At 47.3% G+C, this 21,827-nt stretch overlaps 1 protein-coding gene across 1 annotated transcript; it reads left to right on the top strand.

Moving 5' to 3' along the window:
• Positions 1 to 10,003: 10,003 nt before the first annotated feature.
• Positions 10,004 to 20,086, top strand: ZCCHC10 (zinc finger CCHC-type containing 10). Its single transcript, XM_062638165.1, has 4 exons — positions 10,004 to 10,135; positions 13,011 to 13,172; positions 15,069 to 15,110; positions 18,233 to 20,086. Exons 1-4 carry the CDS (start codon positions 10,053 to 10,055, stop codon positions 18,498 to 18,500), a joined length of 555 nt encoding a protein of 184 aa, XP_062494149.1. The 5' UTR covers positions 10,004 to 10,052; the 3' UTR covers positions 18,501 to 20,086.
• Positions 20,087 to 21,827: the final 1,741 nt, after the last annotated feature.

Here is a 21,827-nt window from a genome sequence, read left to right as displayed (position 1 = left end):
AGGCGGATCTCGCGAGACTAACGAGGGGCGCGGGGATCGCGCCCAGGGGGCGGGGCTAGCGCTGGCCACGCCCCCAGCCCGGTGCGCGCGCTTTTCCTTGGCCAGAAGTGAGTGTTTTGTGCCGAGAAAGTTGGGGTTCTGTGCCCTGCCTGCCTTTAGGTCTGGGGTGTCACAGCCCCGTTCGTGCCGTGCAGTGCCGAGAGGAAGAACGTTTAAGTTAAACTTGCCGTTTTCCACACGATGTAATCACCGGATGACAAGGGAGGGGGCTGGAGGCAAAGGGCGTGCTTGTGAGAGCGATGGAAATGGGTCACAACTCCCGGGAACTCGGGTTCCGCAGAAAAGGACCCAAAATACTGAGAAATCACCTTTTATTGTTCTGGGCCAGAGCCATTCAAGTGCACCACGGTGGTGGTTCTGCCTTCCCCCCCCCCCCCCCCCCAAATGGCAGTGAAACCTAGCTTCTGTTTTAGCAACCTCGAGAAACTTCTATCCAACACCTAAAGGGTTACAGGAAACCTGGAGAGGGGCTTTGGACAAGGGCCTGCAGGGACAGGCCGAGGGGAATGGCTTTAACCTGCCAGAGGGGAGGCTGAGATTAGACATTAAGAAGTTCTTCACTATGAGAGTGGTGGGACAATGGCACAGGGTGCCCAGAGAAGCTGTGCCTGCCCCATCCCTGGCAGTGTTCAAGGCCAGGTTGGACACAGGGGCTTGGAGCAAGCTGCTCCAGTGGAAGGGGTCCCTGCCCGTGCCAGGGGTTGGGGCTGGAGGAGCTTTGAGGTCCCTTCAACCCGTTTGGAACAGTTTGGGATTCTGTGATTTTATGACACTTCCTGTTTGGGAATGCTTTTAATTCTGAGCCAAAACGTAAGGCAGCAATGCGCTGTGTTACAAACAGGACGCTCCCCAGGTCCCAGCTCTGTATTTCCAGCACTGCTCCTTGTCCCAGTGATCCAGCAGACCCGCGGCCGAGGAACTCAACCCCGGCAGCAGGAAGGGCTCGTGCCCAGCAGCAGCCCCGGTGCCGTTCCTGGCAGGGAGCTGGGTGACGCTGCGCTGGCAGCTGCCGCTGGGCCGGGAATTGCATCACGGTGCCAGCGCCAGGGTAGTAATGAACGGCTCAGCCTCGGGCGTCCTTGAGCGTAGAGCGAGGTGCCAGGGAATGAGCCCAGCGCCGCTCCGCAGGGAGGGTATTGGGCAGCGCAGCGAGGAGAGCATCACCCGTTTACTGTAGTGACAGGACAAGGGGTAACGGGTTCAAACTTAAACAGGGGAAGTTTAGATTGGATCTAAGGAGGAAATTCTTTCCTGTGAGGGTGGTGAGGCACTGGAATGGGTTGCCCAGGGAGGTTGTGAATGCTCCATCCCTGGCAGTGTTCAAAGCCAGGTTGGACAGAGCCTTGGGTGAGATGGTTTAGTGTGAGGTGTCCCTGCCCATGGCAGGGGGGTTGGAACTGGATGATCTTAGGGTCCTTTCCAACCCGAACTATTCTATGATTCATTTCCCCTTTTCTTTCTGTTTTTCACTTTCATTATTGAAAGGAAAGACCCTGCCAGCGTGAGGGGACAGGAGCAGCAAGCCTGGTGTCAGATGAGGCAGTTAATCATAGAGACATAGAGTGGTTAGGGTTGGAAAGGACATTATGATCTGGGCCCGAGTGCTGGGGACAGGAGGGAGGTGGGAGAGAAGGGCCCCACCAGCCCAAGAAGAGAGTTCTGGTCATCACATACAACCCCCTGGCCACGGGAAACAGAAAGAAATGAAATCAGAACTCGAGGTGTTGTGATGTATTCATCTGAAGGGGAACAGAGTCCATGATTCTCCCTGTTCTCCTCTATTTTCTGGTGTACAAAACATGAAAAGAGTGGCATAGATCTTTCTAAGAAATAATTGGGATTTGATGACAGCTGGAGGACATGCAGCTTATCCTGATCTCTTGTTATATATATTATTTGATAGGGCTTTATCACTTCTTCCCTGGTGAAGTCTGGTTTGCAGTAGAGAGCAACTCTGAAATGAAATAGCAAAGTAACTCAAGTCGCTGGAGTCTGCCTATGAGTTTGACAGTTCCTGACTTGATGCATGATAAGTAGCTGATACTGTGTATGCTGGGGTTTATTCTATATCTGCTTTTTTGCTATTTCATAATCACACCCTATGCTCAAGACTTTCAGAATTCAGTTATATATTTGATCAACTACTGCTATATAGAAGAAAACAAGAGTCAGAGGATGTATACAAATGTAGTGGTAACATGGCCTAAACCTCATGCCTGTTTCTAAGGAAGGAATGATTTATTGTTCGTGGACTTGATACAGCTTCACTGCTCTGACCTGCAAACGGGCCTTCTGTAGCATGGCAGGTATCATAAATAGTTAATCCTCAAATATATAAAATGTATTATATTTTATATAAATATATAAAATAAATATAAATATATAAAATATATATAAAATAAAATGGGTATAAATTAAAATGGGAAAAGACTGATGTGTTGCTGTTCATTTGTCTGTTCTTCAAAGTATCTTCATCGTGCTTTCATCATTCAATGGAAGTCTGCTTGATCTGTGCCTTGCTCAGCCCTGATCTCAGTGTGCAGCCTCCAGACTTCCCCAAAACTTGTTCCTCTGGGGAGCTTCACAGATGCTTCCTTGCCTGGAAGATGAAGCATCTCCTCTTCCTGTTATCTGTATGTGAAACAGAGGCTTGATTTCAGAGGAAGCACTTACCACAAATCCATGGAGCATCTCAGTGTGCACCCTCCATCTTCAGACTGTTTACAGTGGCATGTCTCACAATTCATTAACACCAGCCAAACATGAACATTAATATGAGCTTAAAATAAGTCCTAGCTGATATCTGTCACAGGCTATTCTTTGGGTTGCTGTAAATAGCCATTGCATGTCACCTAACGCATGGTTCATAGTGCTATTCTGGGATATTCAAATAGGAATGGGCTTTGCGATCTCCTCAGCTGAGGGTACCTGGAGTATCATGTTGCCCCGAGCTCTGATATGAATCATACCACATATAATACCCCAGTTCCCAGAAAATCCCACCTCTTTGTATGAGGAAGGTTACCCAGGAGCCATTTTCAGCAGTTATCTCATGAATTTGTAGTGAAGTAAATAGTGAAAACATGAATTTCCCTCTATTCTGGTTCCATAGCTTTCCCTCAAAGTTGAACTACAATTAGACTTCATGTGTTTGTGAATTAAGCCATCACAGCTACTGAAGTACCAGAGCTGGAGAATTGCCCAGCAAATAAAACCCAACCCAACCAACTGAAAATATCCCACAGAAACACAACAAAAGCAAATGATAAAAGCAAAGGAAAAAGGAGAAAAACCAGAAAACATCATTGGCAAGTGATGGGCACTAAAGCACCAAATGTGTAATCTAAGGAATATATAAATGCTTCCTGAAACAAGTATGTGCTTCTGGGTGTTGGGTATTACACAGACATCACAGTTGTATAATCAAGGCTATATGTTTATGTTTAAACCATACTTTGGCATGTGCTTACTGAGTAGCACTGGAAGTCAGGGCCCCAGGGCAGCCTGCCCTCATGAATGGGTTTTAAACATACAAGCCCCTGCTTTCTCCATCCAGACTATTCACAAACCTCCCAGAAGTCACAGTGTGATGTGCACACACATTTGGTGCAGGTGACAGCCTTTCCCTCTCATAGGATCCCAGCCTGGTTTGGGCTGGAAGGGACCTTAAGGCTCATCCAGTTCAAGCCCCCTGCCACGGGCAGGGACACCTTCCACTAGAGCAGGTTTGGGTTGGGACTGTCCCCCCCCCAACCAGCCATCAGCCCTGGCCCCTCTGCCTGCTGCTGCGGCTCCTTTGTACCCGAGGGTCTGCTGGCTGCGTGCCCGAGGAGGGGAAAAGGCCTGAATTAGCAATAAATCAGGTTAATGCATTCCAGTGCCGTGTTGAATGATGTAAGGTGCCGCAAACCGCACACGCGGCTGACGTCCCCGCTACGTTGACGTGCTTCACGCTCCATTGGGGCTCTGTTGACACACAGATCCTCAGCATTCCCTGACATGTGAGCTGCGGAGCTAAAAATAGGGCAGAGTTTTCTAGGCTGGAGCAGGAACAGTCACCCAGCAGGCACTCACTGAGGTGTAGGTAGACTAACAACACCCCGGCCCCATAGCAACGCTGCACCAAGGCTACCCCCTCTAGGGAAAGGGTGCTCATCTCATCTTCACAGATAATAAATTAAGTTCATTTAAATGTATTTTAATAACAACGCTTGTTTTTCACTTTCTATTTCAATGGGAACTGTTACAGACTTTAGGGATGCCCTATCCCTTTCGATGTATTTTTACAACAGCTGCCCTACTGAAGACTGATCTGATTTGAGGCTCAGGTTTGGGGTCCCTTCACATCAATGTCAAGTAACAGTTCAAACTGGCTGCACTATCCTCTAATGGTCTGTTTAAATGGAGGATACCAAAGGAGACGGGTACTATGCAAGCCTGGAAATCTACTACATAGAGCCAGAGTCTGCTCTTAGTTACATAAATATTGAGTATCTGCATCGATTTCACAAGAACAGACCTACATCTGTATTCGCATTAAATTATATATATTTAGACACTTATTTTTGCCAGATCTTCTATTGCCTTCACATAGTTGAAACAAATACTTTTTGTGACTCTGCCAGAAGACCCTTTTCACCACGGAAATATCGTATGTTCAGCAATTTATACTGCAGGGAAAGTGTACAGAAGAGGGAATGAGGGAACCCATCTTTGTTTGGGAAGTTGTGAACAGAACTGAACTATTCTGAGTTTCTGCTGCTTTATTTTGTGCCATATTTCTGCTTCTCACAAGCAACTCATCTGAAACACCACAACAGATGGGATCTCACCTGGAGCTCCCTACCTTGATGTGCTAAAATATGCTCTGATGAGGCTGCTCACTGAAATGCTCCCGATAGCACAGTGTGAGGAAACCATCACATCAGTGCATGGACAATGCTCTGGTGGGAAATAGGAGCTTTGCTCTTTACAGCACTTAAAAGGGACCAGCAGCAGGGTACCAGCTGCTTGCTTGGGGTTCACTGCAGCGGGTGCTCGTCTCACTTGGCTTTTCTGGTTTTGCTGTTGTGATGAAGAGAAACACTGGGAACTTTTTCATTGTAGGTTGGCTGTGTTTTAAGGAAAGCTCTGTAGGTAGAGGCAGCATCTTCCATTAGGCCAGCCAGTGTTCGGAAATGGTAGAAAAAACCCTCCTAAATATTGGCTTCAGTAAGTGCAGGTGGATTCAGAGCCAGCCGAGGCACGCAGCATCCCAGCACCGACCCAGACTTCCCGATAAACCACTTTCTGTTGTGTCCTGACATAAAGCTCAGCTGCCCTCCTCTTGGATTTCAGTCTGGAGCTGCACTACAGGTGTGGCATTGTTTCTTGGGAAGAGTTAGGCTGTTATCTGGAAATTCAAACTCCAGGTGCCCTGGCAAAGAAATCACATCAGGAAAGGCTTTAATTAGAGAAATAAAACCTGCTTTGGGGAGATCGCTGCATTTCTTACAGACATTTTATTTCACAGGGTGTGTCAAAGCTTTTCCTTTTTGTTCTGAATCAGGAAACACTGAAAACAGAACAGCACACTCCCCGGGACCTGACACTGTGTCTGTACTGCTCAGAGATACCTGAGCCAAATTTAAAAGCCAAATTTCTGTGCCCAAAAGTAGTGACAAGGAATTTCATGTGAGCTTGTTTCCTCCACAGAGAAGCAAATCAACCTGGCCAACTTTAATGTGTTACCTTAATGTACCACTGTGTGTAAACTTGGAGTTACAGAAGGTACAACTGCGTGGAAGCAAGAAATCCCAGACAGGGAATGATTTAAATCTTTTTACTGCATTCCTTATCACTGAGACTTTTTTCCCAGCCTACAGTTTCACTGGAACAAGGGTCTTCTGTGTTTCTGTCTCTCCCTTTTAGTTTGATGCTGAAAATGACAGCAGCTTTACACACAGGACGTCGGTATCCAGTGTGGTTGGTTATTTGGGTGGGGGTTGTGTTTCGGTTTGGGTTTTAACTGATTACTGTTATTTCTATGTTCAATTTGAATTGGGTTTTAATTCATCGTTTTCTCAGCACAGAGCGCACAATGTGATCAGTAACTGGAGTTACCCCGGCAGTGGGGTTTTAACCATTTTTCCATGGACTCGGTTCTTCCTAAGTCATGGAGGCAAAGCTCTGACAACGTTTTCCAGCCTCACATACAGACCCTTAACAAATAGTGTGATGCCTTCATTTCATGAGCAATGTTTGCATAGAGAAGTGCTGGGGTTGGGAGCAGAGAACGGTCTCTGAGGAGCTGAGCCAGGCACCTCAGCCTTGGGCCACTGAACCTTCAGTATTTGCCCCGTTTTCATCTCCTGTGTGTCCCCAGACTTCCTCCCTGCCCTGCCTAGAGACGGGCACACTTTGGGCAGCAATCTCCCTGCCCAGCATATTTAGAAACAGGTCAATGACGCTGCACCTTTAAATAGCACCCAGCGGGCAGAGGCAGATTTATGGGCACAGGCAGTTCATTGAGCAGCTCCCTGGACGCGTCCCCCCGCCAGCCAAGCCAGTGCCGTGCAATGACTCTGCACATTCAGCCCACAGAGTCTGGAGGTCGCATCCTGCTGCGTGATCACCAGTGCTGTGCAGAATGGCCTCGGAGTGAAAGAACAGAGATTTCAGGCTGTAGGAGCCCATGGAGTCTGAACTCACACCACCACCTTCAAACTCCGCACGGAGAAGGATTTTAAGTGGGTTGTTCTACTAAAAGATGCATCTTTAAAGCCTCTGTGTAAGGAAAAGCCCCTCCACTGCATGGTGTACACCAGCAGTCTTGCTATACTGGCCAATTTAGGCAACTGGAGTTCTGCTGCATTAGCCTTAGCAGAGTTGCACAGGGGTTGGAGGCACCAGATGTTAAGTGAAGTGCAGATATTACCATCAGGAAGTAATTTACTCCAAGATTTTAAGTGATAAATGGATCAGCAGGCAGGAATTTCATACAAAGCACAGATTATTATAAACAGCTGTGCTTGGCTATTTTGTGTTATAAGGAAAATTTCTCAGTCCATCCTAAAATAGGGAATTCTTCTGTTTGATCTTCTCCATTAAAAGTGAGATGCCAGGCATCAAAATCCAAGCATTGAGGCCAAACTCTGCTGTGTCTGTAACACCAGACACCACACAGCAGAATTCAGCTGAGGTGCCAGAGATCATTAATCACAGGTTATTGTGGAGCATCATCCAAAGCATGACAATGATCAGGTACTGCAGAAAGAGACAGATATAAAGGAAACCATGTGTATGGGAACAGCCACTAGCCTTAGATGTTACAATTACAGACTCTGGAGACAGAAGCCACCACCATATTCAACAATTAGTCACCTAGTAATTAATCCTGGTGAGTTGGCGTGTTTACGTCTAAGAGAATCTCTCTTTCTCTTATCTTCCCAGCGTGGCACCTAATTGGTGCCGTTGTACCTGGCAGATGCTGTTACCACCCCTGTTGTTACAAATACTGGGTGACTCGCAGCAGCAAGTGCTGGCTCTGGTACCTCCTGGCTGTGATCCAGTAGAGCACCACCAGGGGTGAACCACCTCTGCCACACACCGGCTAATTCATGACCTGGATACTCGCTGCCTGAAAGCATCAGATTTTTAGGTGATATATAAATACAGTTTTGTTCCCTGTGAGGGTGCTGAGGCGCTGGCACAGGGTGCCCGGAGAAGCTGTGGCTGCCCCATCCCTGGCAGTGTTCAAGGCCAGGTTGGACACAGGGGCTTGGGGCAAGCTGCTCTATGGAAGGGGTTGGAACTGGATGAGCTTTAAGGTCCCTTCAGCCCCAACCAGTCTGGGATTGTAGAAGTTTATACACCTATGAACTGCTTAAAAGATAAAACCTGTTCTCACTCCTGTTACATTCCTCTTCTTTCTCCCCACAAATTCTGTCAGACCGTGCTCCCACCTTGTGTCTTGTCTCAAGCGCGAGTGTCTCTCAGCACGGGCTGTCTTTTACCCTATTCCTACAGTTCCTCACACAGCAATGATCCAACTGGTACAGTTGGGGTCTATTGAACTTGTAATTGTGTAATTGAATAATACCAAGCCAAGAAGCGCATTCTAAAGAGCTACCTTGGTGATACTACAAGTTGGTAGCAGTTCCTCTATTTCACTAAATGTAAATGTTCGGTGGAATGCCCATTTATTGCCAATAAACTGTCTCTGTGAGAGGACAGTTCTGAATTAATGCTGGAAATGGTTGCTTATAAAGTATTCCCAGCATACTAGCAGCAGGAGTAATTGCAATTCAGTGCTAAGAAATGTTTTGCTGAGGATTTTTGACATGAAATGTAAGACCCCATTTTAAGCCTGATCCCATGAGATAACAATGAGCGCTGATAAAGCCACATTCCTCGCTTCCCTGGATCCAGGATACTGGCTACTCTGCTTGTGCCAGCTGGCAAAGCTTCCCAAGGGGCTGCCTGCCAGGTATGTGCCAGCAGAAAGCTCCAGCCGCTGCTGCTCTCCTGTGCCCAGACCTCTCCTCCCACGTCAGAGACTACAAGGAGATGATGTAGGAGCCAGAAATACTCGCTGCTGTTGGCAGAGCTGGGGGACTACAGCCTCTTGGGCTGAATGGAGCAGCAGAAAGAATCTGCCTTACGATTCCTAGATGGAGCTGAGCTGTATTTCCTTACAATCAAGCACAGAACACATCGGGCCAGCATGAGCACAGCGTATTGGTGTCCTCAGGTCCTGAGACTGTTAAATGGATGATTGAGCCACGGTTACATGGTACCAGTAGAGAATTCATCTTCTCAATTAAATTGAGATGTCTTTTTCTGTCAGTGTGAGGTACACAAAAATCTGACCTGCTAAAAAGTAACCTCAGTAAATGCCTGCAGCCTTTTAGGAGTGGAGTGCTCATGAGTTGCATTATCCTTTCCGAAATCTACCTCCTTCTATCACTGTTTTGGAGCCCTCATGTTAGACCAGAGCGCTCTCAGGCTGCCCGCAGCGCTCTTGAATTATTCGTGTGGACTCATGAAGGTGACAGGACCCCAGTGTCCCTGCAGCCCGGGCTGCTCCGTGGCTGAAGCAGCTTGGAGGTGGTGCCCTGTGGCGGGAGAGACCTGGATCCTCCTTCCCCACCCTCCCTGCACGCTACCCTTCTGCCGGCTGCCCTGAGCGCTCTGCTATCCCCTGCCATAGGCAGGTGGAGATCCCATCCTGGTTTGGGTTGAAGGGACCTTAAAGCTCCTCCAGCCCCAACCCCTGCCACGGGCAGGGACCCCTTCCATAGAGCAGCTTGCTCCAAGCCCCTGTGTCCAACCTGGCCTTGAGCACTGCCAGGGATGGGGCAGCCACAGCTTCTCTGGGCACCCTGTGCCAGCGCCTCAGCACCCTCACAGGGAAGAGCTTCTGCCTGAGAGCTCATCTCAGTCTCCCCTCGGGCAGGTTAAAGCCATTCAAAGGGCTGCTCTCCATCCGAATCTAGACACGGGTTGTCTCAGTCACAGCCCGTTCTGCTGCTGGTTTCGGCTGTTTAAGACAAATCCAGGCTAACAAAACTTAACGTTTATAAAGCGAGGGGCCGGTTGCTGCCAGCCCGTGACTGACGGGAGGGAGAAGCAGAGCAGCAGCCAGAGCCCGTGGCTGGGCGACAAGAGGCTGAGGCGGGACGGGGCCCAGCGAGGGCCGAGCGCCCTGAGGAGACACTGGTCACTGAGCCATAGCGGCCGGGAGCTGCGGGGCTGACGGAGGGGACAGCGGGGAGCCGGCTGCTGGGGAGGAGACCGCAGGGAGGCGGCAGCAGGTACCGGGGCCGGGGCCGGGGCCATGAGGGACCGCCCAGCGCGGCCCGCCGCTGCCATGGCAACGCGGGAGGAGGCGAGGCGAGACGCGCTGGAAAGCGCGGTCCCAGCGGCGCGTCCTCCCTGGCCGCAAGCAGCTCCGCTCTGTGGCAGCCGCTCCGTCCCCCCACGGGGAGGAGACGGTAACGCCATATCCTGGCATGCACCGCGGTCGCGCCTCTCTTTCCGGTGTGGCCGCTAAGATGGCGACTCCCATGCACCGCCTCATCGCGCGGAGACAGGCGTGAGTGCGGCGGGCGGGGGTCCGCGGGGAGCCGGGGCGGGGGTACCGGGCAGTGCTTGGCTTGCGGGGAGGGGGCGGCGAGTGAGAGCCCCGGAGGAGCGGGCCCGGGGGACGCCCCGGTGAGGGATCCGAGCGCTTTCGGGGACGCTCCGCACCCGCGGGCGAGTGCGGCTGGTCCGCGGGGAGCCGGAGGTGAGAGGGCGGCGGTGAAAGGAGGGCATAGGAGCGCGGTTGGGAAGAGGCTTTGCGCTCTCGGTGCTAACGGCCCTCGGCAGCGGTGCGGGAAGGGGCTGCGGGCAGCAGGGCCGCGCCGCGCTGTCAGTAGTGGGTAACGGGTTCTGGGGCGTGCGGGCGCTGGTCTTGCTCCGGCGTTCGGGAGTCAGGTGGAAACAGGAGCTGTCAGCTCGTGTTACGGTGTGTTTATAGGACTTCAGAAGATAGTGAAGGCATAGACAAGGGAGCAAGTGTCCTGTACTCAGATACGCGTATTGCACGCGAGTAATTCGCTCAGTACTAAAGGGATCTGATTGCAGAACACTGCATGAGGAAAAGCCAACGTTTTTGCTTGCTTATGTTGAGTACAGCAAACGCCTGCGTTCCGCTGCCATGTAGTGCTGGCGCTGGTCTTTCCTTTGTTCCTTTGCTGTTTGGTTTGGGTTTGGGTTTCTGTTTTCTTCTTCGGTCGTGTCTCAGTTTTCAGAGTGTGTTTGGGTGGTTTGGTCTGATCACAGGCGCTGGCTGGAGCATGGAGAGCTCCTGCATTCTCTTGCCTTTTTCAGGGTTCAGTGTAATCTCTTTCCTACTTTTTGCTATGGAAAGTGACAGGATTCAATGGCCTTGTGGAATGCTTGCTCTTTTAACTTGCTATTTTATGAGTCAAGGAATTATTTCTTCTCTGGTTATGTCTCTTCTTGTTGGGTATGTGCTGAGTTCTTAACGTGCCAGCCTTTGCCTCTAGGTCATGGTCGTGGATCCTGTTGAAAGTTTACTTCAGTCTCTGGTTTCCCTTACTGTTAGAACTTGTCAGTGCGGATGTCAGTGTTGAGTCTGTTGGGTGTTTTCCTGGTAACTATTTTGAGGCTTGATCCTTATCTTTGTAGCTTGCCCAGAGTTGTCTGCCCTGGCCCTGTGAGTGGTGCTAAAACCCTGGCAATAGTGAGCTATGTTATTGCTGCCTTAAAATTCCATTCTGTCCCTGTGGAGACCCGTCTGGGCTGGTCTGAGATGGAAAAATCAGCGCTTTTGGGGGTTTGTGTGTTGTTGAAGAGGGCTTTGTCATTCTACCGATGTGTAACTCTTGTGGCAGGGCCAGAAGTCCAAGGTAAAACAAAGCAAACCATTTAAAGACTTGGGTTTTTGTTCATTGCCAGACATCTGCTTCCTGTTCAAGTCTGAGCTCATTGTGCAGTGCGGGTTGTGAGTTTAATTAGTTTTGTAGTGCTGATTTAGGTCAGTATTCCTAAGGCAAGACTATGAAGCCAGATATTCCTTGCATTGAAAGTGATGTGTGCTCAGAACAAGATTCCCTTACAGATGCAGTAGAACTGTCATGAAAGCTGATGGTAGAGCTGAATGAGCAGTTCACACCTTGCCTTGAAAAGCAGCATTCCTGTTGAGAGGAGAATACTACTGCTCTGTAACTCGGTTCTCTCTAAATACTAAATGTGAGTCCAGGAGCCTCCTCCCAGCTAAGCCAGGGCTGTGACCTGCAGAGAGTTGAGGTGGGCTGGCCTTGGAAAGCTGGTGTTCTCTTTCTGGAAGAAATGATACAGGTGGAAATAAGCTCCAGCAGTTGCAGTGGATGCTTGTGAGGGCTGCAGGGTCCTGATGTCAGTGCTGCCTCTGGAGCTGCTTTGTGGTTCTGACCTTGGGCCGGGTCGCTTGACCCATGTGCGAGTTTCCTTGTCTGTGAAGGAGGGGGCTGGCTGTGAGAAGATGGCAAAGCAGCTTCCACAAAGCTTCAGAGTAGTGGTGTAAGAGCTGGAACATGGAAATACGAGTTTTCTGCCTTAGCTGGCTTTGAAAAATGGTCAAAGGAGTTTACTGCAGTGTGAGAGCTGAAATTTGGATGTAAAATGCTCACTAATCCTTCAGGTGTTGGGGTGGTACAGAGCAGTATGTGAAGTCTTGCTTGCTTTACATTGCACAAAGTCAGCATGAATCCGATTGGGTTTATGATAAACCTTCTGCCGGGCTTGGATCAATCCCAGTAAGTTCAAATAAGTTACAGCTAGGAGCAGCTCCGAGTCCTGGGCTCTCTGTGAGGATTTGGCAGTTTGGTACTTGGCTGTGAAGCAGTTTCATTGCCAAATCCTAGAACTTGCTTTTTGCTAGCAGGGTTCTAAAACAGAGCTTTGGTTATGTATCTGAACCACATGCAAGTACACTGCAGACAGTTTGCTGTTATCCAGTAATCCTTCCCAATAGCTGGTGTACAATTATATCCCGTAATGCTAAAAACTGCCAATTGAGTTGATCAAATAGAGGCTGCCAGTTAGCTGAGCAGCAGCTAATGTAAAGCTAAAAGTGAAGTTCCGGTGCAGTAGAGGAGTGTGTTGGCAGCTGATGTCTGTAGCTCAGCATTCACTACTTTAGCAGAAGACTTGAGCTGAAAGTTTGGAATAGAGGAAAAGTATCTCTTTGTTTGCTTTCATAAACTGTTGTATGAAAATGCTTTAATAAATGGGAATGTGTTTGCCCAAATTCTATATATATCTGGTGTTACTGTTCTTGTCCAGATTTAACCAAAAAGCTGAAGTACCATGAATGTCTGCTTTAATCGTAACTACATATGCTGGTAAGAATCTGCATGATGTTTTCTCAGTAGGCAGAACAAACTTGGAATCAGTCACTTAAGCAATTCTGCCTTTTCTAGGGAGGCAAACAAGCAGCATGTAAGATGTCAGAAATGTTTAGAGTTTGGACATTGGACATATGAATGTACAGGGAAGAGAAAATACCTGCACAGACCTTCGAGGACAGCTCAGTTGGCAAAAATCCTTAAAGAAAAAGAAAAGCAACTATTGCTGCAGCAAAGGTAAGTCCTCTCCTGAAAGGAAGACTAAGGGATGCTTAGGTTGGAGCAGTTTTTAATCCTGGTTAAGTTGGGCTGGGTTCACAGTGGTCATATAATCCTAAACTCTCTTGAACTCCTTAACTGCGCCATGAGGGAGCCACTTTCAAGGATGAGGCTTGTTCTTCACAGAAAGAACAATTTCTTAGGGCACACTTTCACTCTTTGCATAGCTTGCTTTGGAGGGTTATTTCTTGTCTGCAGAGAACTTGGGTCTGCTTCAGAGTACTCATGTCATCATCTTTAAAGATCTAATAGTGAATCATTAACCAGAAAGCAAACAGAGCCTAATAAGGTTAATATTTACTTTTTGACAAGCACATACGTGACTTTTCAGCATTAACTCATTTCAGCAGTTGTTCCAGGATCCTCCTGTTTGCCCAGTGTTGATCCCAGGATTGTGATGGATATTATGGAGGTCTCATTTCCAGTAAAGCACATTGCACACCCACCATAAAGTGGGAGTTGGGAAGGGAGGAGAGGTGAGAAAATGCTTGTTCTTCAGCGATGTTACTGCACCCAGCCCAAGGCAGGGCACCCGACTCTTGAGTACGGTTCTGGAGACAGCCACAGGGAAAGCAACCGAGTGCTGTGACTCAGGTCTGATGTGCAGGGGGCGACTGACCACACCCTTGTGTAACCCCAGAGTAGTGAACTCCCGTACTTACACAAGCGTTAAACGCTAGAGGGAGGCATTGCCCTGAGCCACGCCAGCCCGGGTTACTCATCCTGAATGAGGTCGTCTCATCAAAGGTGCTTTGCCATCTAATGCAGTGGCTCCTCTGACCTGTGAAACACCTGGTTACCTATAGTAAGGGCCTTGATCATACAAGTCTTATAGTGTTTTCATACCGTATGTGTGAAAATAAAAAATTGGGGAAAAAATCTAGTATTTTCTGGCATACAAAAGGCATTGGGTACTTTTACTGAACTACAGCAGAGTTTACACTGTTTCTTCTTTCTTCCCTTTTCTGGAGTCTTTATCAACACACTCTGCTGTCTGATCTCTAAATGAAACCTATTTGCATGTTTTACTTCTGTTCTTGTATATTTAAGGGGGCTTCTAATAATAGGTTTCAGTTGAGGAAAAAGTATCCTGGTTCACAAGAGAACATACAACTTCCTCCTCGTATGTCAGGGGCATATAAAGTTTGTTGTAAGGGTATGGTGAAGGGCTACTTGAATCCCACATGTTCCAGGTTGATTGATGTGCTGTGTATCTGCAGCGGATTGAGAGGAGCATGGGCCTGGTGGGTTTGACTGAAGGAATGTTATAAAAAAAACCTTAAAAATGCAGAAGTGACGACTGGTTTTAAACCCAAATCCCAGGTGTTTTGTTAAAAGAAACTTTCTTCTGGGCCATTTAGCACCAACGCTTGCTGTGAGTGTATGGATACTTGGGAGTCTGAGAGATGCTGAGAAGCATCAATGCAGATAGATAGTTCTGTGTCTTTTTGTACTTGAAAGTAATGAACGGGGAAAGCTACAGGCTAAGGCAGGGTTTTACCCTTTGTTTCAGTCCATTCAGTTACTGTTAAATATGGGCATACAGAACTTTTTTTGCATCCCGTCCCCAAATGGTGTCCATATAATATGAAGAGTAAAGAAAAGCACAAACTTAACATGGAAAATGAGAGGTGAATTGCTGCTTTTTGTTGTGTTTTTTCCTTCCTGAGCTGTAGCTGCTGTTGTTTTCTGGTTTGAGCAGTGACTGAACCAGCTGCCAGATGAATTTCAGGCAGTGGGGCTCTGCCAGTGAGATGCGAGTTTCCAAGAGTTTAAATTCAACTCCACTGTGCTGCTATGGATTCAATTTTCCTGCTGTATTAACAAAAACCATTGTTTTCCCCCCTTACCTAGCACTGGAGAAAGTACTGCGGAAAAGAAGGCCAAGAAGAAAAGGTATGTGGGGGCCGGGGGCAGAGGGTGCAGTGTCTGTGTGTGACCTTGCTCTGGTGTTGCAGCAGGAGCCAACAAGGGCTGTGTGGGGAAAGTCCACATTGCAAATCCAGTTTAGATTCCCTTGCTTCGGGCCTGTGGCAGAGGTTTGCACAGACATTTGCTCCTCCCTGCCCAAAAACTTTGTCCTCTGCTTCTCTTCCTACTGATTGTCCTGTCTCTACGTGATCCTGCTTTAATAGTAAAGATCTTCCCATTGCTGCCTCAGAGTTCATCACGTGTGTGCTAAATGCCTGTGTGAGAGTGGCACACTGTCTGCTAGCCTGTAATCACTCCACCTGCCCAGCTTGCTCTTCCTTTGGTGTTGCTTCCCTCCTCATAGCAGCTGTCCTGCTCTGAAGCTTTGCCCAGAGGATGAAATAAACCATCAAATACTCCATCCCTAACCCCAAACAACGCCCTCAATCCCAGAGCAACCCAAAAGCCAGGAAATAAACCTCCCCCCAGCCCCAGGTATTCATTTGAGCTGAGAACTTACTGACATTATTTCTACTTCCCTTTGCTTTAATGCTTCCTTGGGAAGTTGCTGCTGCCCTTGATAGGAGAGCTGTTTGGGGCCAGCTGAAACCTGGCTGTAATACACGTGCTGATTGTGTTAGGGGGTTACTTGTGGGGGATGCCTCTTTGCATTGAGCTGATTGTTCTGTGTCTGTAAATGTGATTTAAACCCAGTTTTTGGCAGATATTTAAAGACCAGGCCTCTTGCTTTGTGGGGCAGCCATTAAAGAAGCTGCAGCAGCTATTTTAAACACGCCTTTATTTTAGGCTCTCAGGTGGAATGTGGCTTCATTGGAATGCTTCTTGGTGAGTGCTGTGGTGCAGCTGTCAGAGGCCGTTTCACCAAAGGCTCCTTTCTCAGTAGTGTCCATTTATTGTTGGAGTTACTCAGGACTGGGGAGGTCAGAAATTAACTGATTTCTAACCAGTGTAGCTTGGACCTCTTCCTACCTCAGCCTTCTCACAGGCTGCATTGGCATAAGGATTTTCAGAGTATTGAAGCTCTAAACCAATGCAGGAATGAAAAAAGCAAAAGGATTTATGGGTGAGGGGGTGGTTTAGTCACTGTTTCCTTTAAATTTTAACACTCTTCTGTTTGCATTGTTCCCCTGATCTTATGCAAGCACCAAACCCATCAATATAAACTCCTTTCCAGAGAGTTTGCTCTTTATATATTTATGATGATACACGAAGAATTAAATATGGAAAACTCAGCAAAGGGTCACCACTGAGTGTGGAAGTTTCAGATTTAAAATGAAGAAGCAGAAGCTGGGGCTCTGGCAGCACTGGTGAGCACTAACCTTTTCCATAGTGTCTGTTTTGATATAAACAGTAATAAGTAAGCTACAGGCTTAACCAGAAAAACAGGATCTGCAAAAGAGCTCTTGTACAATCTTGTGACCTCAGGTGACGTGGAGCTGTCTCCTGCATGCCTGTTGAATCCAAGCTTTCCATACTTTTTGGTTACTAACTGGAAGCCCACTTTATGCTTGGACCGCAGAGAAATGTGCCTGTCATGCCTTAATTCATTCCTTTCTTCAGGCACCCCGCTGTGATTGTCCCCAAAATGGTGGATGTGATTTATGTTTAAAATCACAGTCTCAGAAGGCTGATAGTGTCTGTTACAAGAGGCAGCAGTTCCGCAGTTGGTGCACGGGATCATAGGAGATGTTAACATTCAGAAACTTGTTTTGAAGAGGATGAGTCCCTGTCTGCTGGACTTCTAAAGTGGTGTAATAGATGCCCAAATCTCAGATGTACCAATCTACAGCATCTGGAATGTTACATTACCTGTCTGGGACAAGGGCAAGTAGGTGAATTTTACTTGCTCCCATCTCCATCCTCTTTCTACCAACAAGCCACATATGCATCACCTGAAAACAAGTATCTGCTTGTTTCTTCCCTCATAGCTCCAGCTCCTGCTTTCCTCCATGAGAGGCAGTATTAAGTGTTAAATCCTAATGTTTCAGATTCCAACCTAAATGTTGGGGGTGTATGGGCTGCTGCTATGGATTCTGTGGAAGGTGCTCAGGAAAAGAAAGAGGATTCCCTGAATGATTCTTGCCCATATAGGCTGGTCTCCACATCTAATGGAACTCTTTGGATTGAAGCTACTGGTCCCACTTTTTTTCTTTGTTTCCTCATCTTCAGACTGTTTTCACAAACCGTAAGCCTGTATTTAACCAAATTATGGCTTTATCTTTCATAAACAGCCATGGTGTCTGCACACACAGAGATAACAGTGCGGATGTATTGTAAAGACTCCAGTGGTTCACAGCGTAACGCATGTGTCTGGATTTGTCAGCTGATGCGATGAAAACAACATTACTCTTTCTCTAACAGCCTTAGCAGAGGCATTTCCTGAGTTGTAATATTTATCTAAACCCTCTGATAAAAACTACCCCATTAATTTTCTAATGGAGATGTTGATCTTGAGAACAGCAGCCTCAGTAAGGGCTAAGCTTGGAAAAGAAATACAGAGGATACAGAAATCCTGTTGCAGTGTTCATAATTCTGTGTATCTTGGATTGTTTCCACCCCTTCTCCTCCACCTTAAACACAAGCATCCTGTAGTGGCAGGTACTTTGGGTTCTTTTGCCAGGAGTAATCTAAGAATGGTTTCTGTTGAGTACAGTTCTGACGTTTGAGAAATCGCTGACAAAACTTCCACTGACTTTCACACTGGCAAAGTCTCCTTCTGCTGTGGGGTGCTCGGAATGGATTTGTTAGCTTTTCCCTGAGGCTTCAGTAGCTGAGGACTTCCATACTTCCCCTGCAGCCTCTGCCTTCTCTAGTCAAGCCTGTAAAGACACTCCTGAGTACTATCAACAAGATCCTTGCCAGCTTTCAAACCTTGCCTTTTTGTGCAGTCCTGTTGTGGCTTAATTCATGCATGTGGTGTCATGGAGAAAGCGGAGGGGGAGGCACGGGAATTTGTCATAGATTGTCAGGCCTGGAAATTTTCAGACCACGTAATTGGTCTTTGGGTTACAACCAAGTCTAAAGAACCCTGTGTAACGATGCTGTCTCCAGCAGGCCTGTTCTCATCTGTGTTTGCTTGCTTTCAGATCTAAAAGCGTGACCAGCTCCAGCAGCAGCAGCAGCGCCAGCTCAGCTAGCGATTCCTCATCAGACAGTGAAGATTCTTCTACCTCCTCTTCTGATGATGATAGTGACAGTGACGAGAGCTCCTCTACTTCCTCATCTTCTCCATCCTCGAGTAGTTCCTCCTCCTCATCAGAGTTCGAATCGGATTCTAGTTCCTCCAGCAGTAGCAGCAGCAGCACAGACAGTAGCTCTGAAGACGAGCCACCAAAGAAAAGGAAGAAGAAATAGCGTGGTGCAGGGTGGACCTGATGGTTAGTGAGTGGGAACACTCTGCCAAGACGTCTTCAGCACACAGCTGCCAAACAGTTTAACCTGTCAACATTTCTACTGCTGAACCTTTTTAAGTGTTTTGCGTAGCTGTTCATAGGCTATGGGAGGTGTTAGATGGCACGTGAGACTTCCTGAAAGAGTATTTTTGTGGTTTATCCTTTTATGGAAGATTTTACTTTTTTAGTTGAAAAATCTATCATCAGATTTGTTTATATGAGCTAAGGTCCAGTCACCTGGATGTTTACATGCTGGAAAGCAAAAGCTTTTAACTGCACATCATGCTGTGCATAATCCACTACTACTCTGTTCATGACAGCTTCACTGACAGGTAGAAAACCCTCCAGACTATTCAGAGCAGGAGTTTCATGCTGCTGGCTGTAGAGCACTGTTGTTGTGGAAATCTGAGTGTTGCACACAGAGGGCTTTCATCTCGCTGGTAACAAACGTGTTAGACACCACTGAGCTTTTCCTGAGGCTTCCAGGTCGAGTCTTAACTGCAACATAAAACTAGTGTTCATGTGTTAATGATCAGTATGCTACTCACTGTACAGAGCTTTTAGTCTTTTCAACTCTCCTCTTTCCTTAGCTCATGTGTTTGTAGTAATTTGTGAGACCCAAAGTGTCTATTGCAGCAGGGGGTGTGTGAGGAAAGGAGCAGTGCATAGTGGGAGAGTTAGGACTGATGCTGCTTAGGAGTTTCATCTTTGTGCCTTTTTTTGTAAACTAAATGTATCCCAGTGAGAGAAGGGCTTCAGTGGGTGTTTTTCACAACTCCACTGGCTTTCTATATGGAAATAGGGTCAGTAAAACCAGAGAAACAGTAGTGGCAAACAAAAACAGGCACTATTTTCAAGGAGGTAAGAAAAAGGCTGTTTTCACTGGATGCTCAGTAAGAAGCAGTCGCCTTTAAACAGAGTTTCCCAAAGGAATGTGTTTCCCTTTTGATAGTTTTACAAAAACCTGTTGTGTGATGCAAGATGACCGGTCGTGTTGTTGGGCACGTGGTGACTGGTGTTAGTCTGCGGTGTCATCAGTCCATTATCTTCATGTGATAGTGTGCACGTGTCTGTGAAAATCTGGCGTGGGAGAAGCAAGTTAGTGCAAAACCAAACAAAAGCAAGCCCCAAACATCCTGTACTGCGGAACAAGTAGTGCTGGTTGCACAGTGGGAGCTATTTGTTCTTGTGGTGGTTTGAAGCAGTTGGCGTTCAGCGTTTGTGATGCAGTCTCCTGAATTTCTTATTGTTGCAGTGCCCTTTTTTGGGGAGGGGGCGTCACATGTGGAAGAATTCTTAAATCTCTTGTTTCGGTAAAATATAGTAACTAAAGTATTTTTTATATTTTTATGGACTAAGTAGTGTGTAGAGTTCCTTTGGAATAAAGCGTGCTTATTTAAATGTTTGATATGTATGTTGTGTTCGTCTGTAATCGTTTCTGTTTCACAGAGCACTCTGCAGACTGTAAATAAAATTAGCAGAAAATTGTTTGTTGTCTTGAGTGAATGTACCATTTAATGGGAAAAGTTAATAAATTATTAAACAGCAGTTGCTAAGTTCATGCTTACTGCAGAGCCAAAAGTGAGTGATACCATAGTAAAGTGTGTGTGTGTAAGCCCTCTGGAGCGCTGGACTGTGTATAGTGCAGGTTTAGGGCCATCTCCCAGTAAGCCATGCGTGGTGACTGACACTGGCATGGTGGCAAGCTCACTGGTGGTGACCTCTTCGTTGTATAGGGACATGGTATCAAGAGCATGGGCTGTAGTTGGGTTGACGCTGTGCTGGATGGCAGCAGCGTGGGTATGCAGGAGGACTGCAGTGAGGAACAGGCAGTGGGTTGGGGAAGGAGAGGATGAGGTCAAGGCTCCCTTGACCGCCGTGTTAAGTCCATGCTGTATTTCATTTCTTTAGTGCTGCTGCTGTTCTCATGTAGATGGTTTTGTTGGAAATGCATCACTTCACACAGTGTAGCATTTCTCCGTGTTGAGTCCTCTGCCAAGGGAAGTTAGAAGCTCCCAGGTCCTAAAGCCAGTCACTAAATTTGGAGGGTTGGGCTCTTCATGCATCTGTTTGTTTGTGTCTCCCTTGGACAAATTGGGTCCATTCACAAAGACAAAAGGAAGTGCTTGTGTGTGTTAGGTCCTGTCAGCGGGAGCCAGGCTAAGGTCACCTAATTACAGCTGAGGCTATGGAGAGCTTAATTTAACCTCTGGTCTGCTGTTGGGTCACAAATGGAGATTCAAAGACATGGCTTACTGCTTTCACTGGCTCTCCCACACCACCAACTGTGGATTGAGTCCAAGGCCATCAGTCCCGCTGTACTCGGATCTTTCAAACATTCCTTTAAAATTGCCTTTTCTGGTTGCTTTGCCTCTACATACTCTTACTTTAACAGAGTAACCCCCCCAGCCTATCAAGAGCCTTACCCCATCATCTTCCCCATGATCGCACCCTGATAGCTTGCTGGATGCTTTGATTCAGTTTTTATCTTTCAGTGGGAAAGGTATTTCTTTAATTACTGTCTTCCAGAGCTCTAGGCCAAGTACAAAAGATCATTAGTTTTGATTTAAAACCCACTTACTAGAAATTGTTATATTTACTAAGCAGTTACATGAGACCTGGATAGCTCTGAAGAGCCTCCGTTTAATCCCTCCAATTACAAGCAAAGCTGCCCTTGCTAATTGAAGGGAAGCAATTGATGGGAGTCTGGCAGAAAAACAGCCTCGGGAAAAGGCATCACATTTCAAGGAGAAACGCTGTGAACTGGAGCAAGGGAGGGAGGCAACCTGATGATCTAGTCCAGGTCTGTGTAACATCAAACATCCGTCAGTCCGAAACAGGTTTTAGGACCCTCAGTGTTACACCGTCTCTTGTGGATTGATTATTTTCTTAGGGAGGACTCTAACAAATTGGACTTTTGCTATCGAGTGGATTTGATTTATAAAGAAATGATTCCACCTATTTTAACCCCATGGGCTTAATTTGCTGTATGAAATTGTATTTGCTCGAGCTCTGTCTTTAACCAGAGCCTGAGACATCAGCTGTCAGAGGCAGATCTTCATTAACTGAGATGTGTGTGTCTGTGATACAAACCACGACCACAGATTCACAGACGGGTTTGGGTTGGAAGGGACCTTCAAGGCCATCTGGTTCCAAACCTGTCATGGGCAAGGGACACCTTCCAGTGGAGCAGGTTAAATAACAGCAGAGTACGCTTGGCTGCTGAGACGCGGTGTGCCAGAAACGTCGCTGCCAGAACATGACCTTACCGACACCGCTGAAGCCGATG

The sequence above is a fragment of the Pezoporus occidentalis genome, unplaced genomic scaffold (assembly GCF_034315485.1).
Source record: "Pezoporus occidentalis ecotype Australia unplaced genomic scaffold, CSIRO_AGI_Poc_V1 ctg55, whole genome shotgun sequence".
Lineage (NCBI taxonomy): Eukaryota > Metazoa > Chordata > Aves > Psittaciformes > Psittacidae > Pezoporus > Pezoporus occidentalis.
Note: the sequence above shows the minus strand (reverse complement) of the source record. Positions and strands in the feature narration are given on the sequence as shown.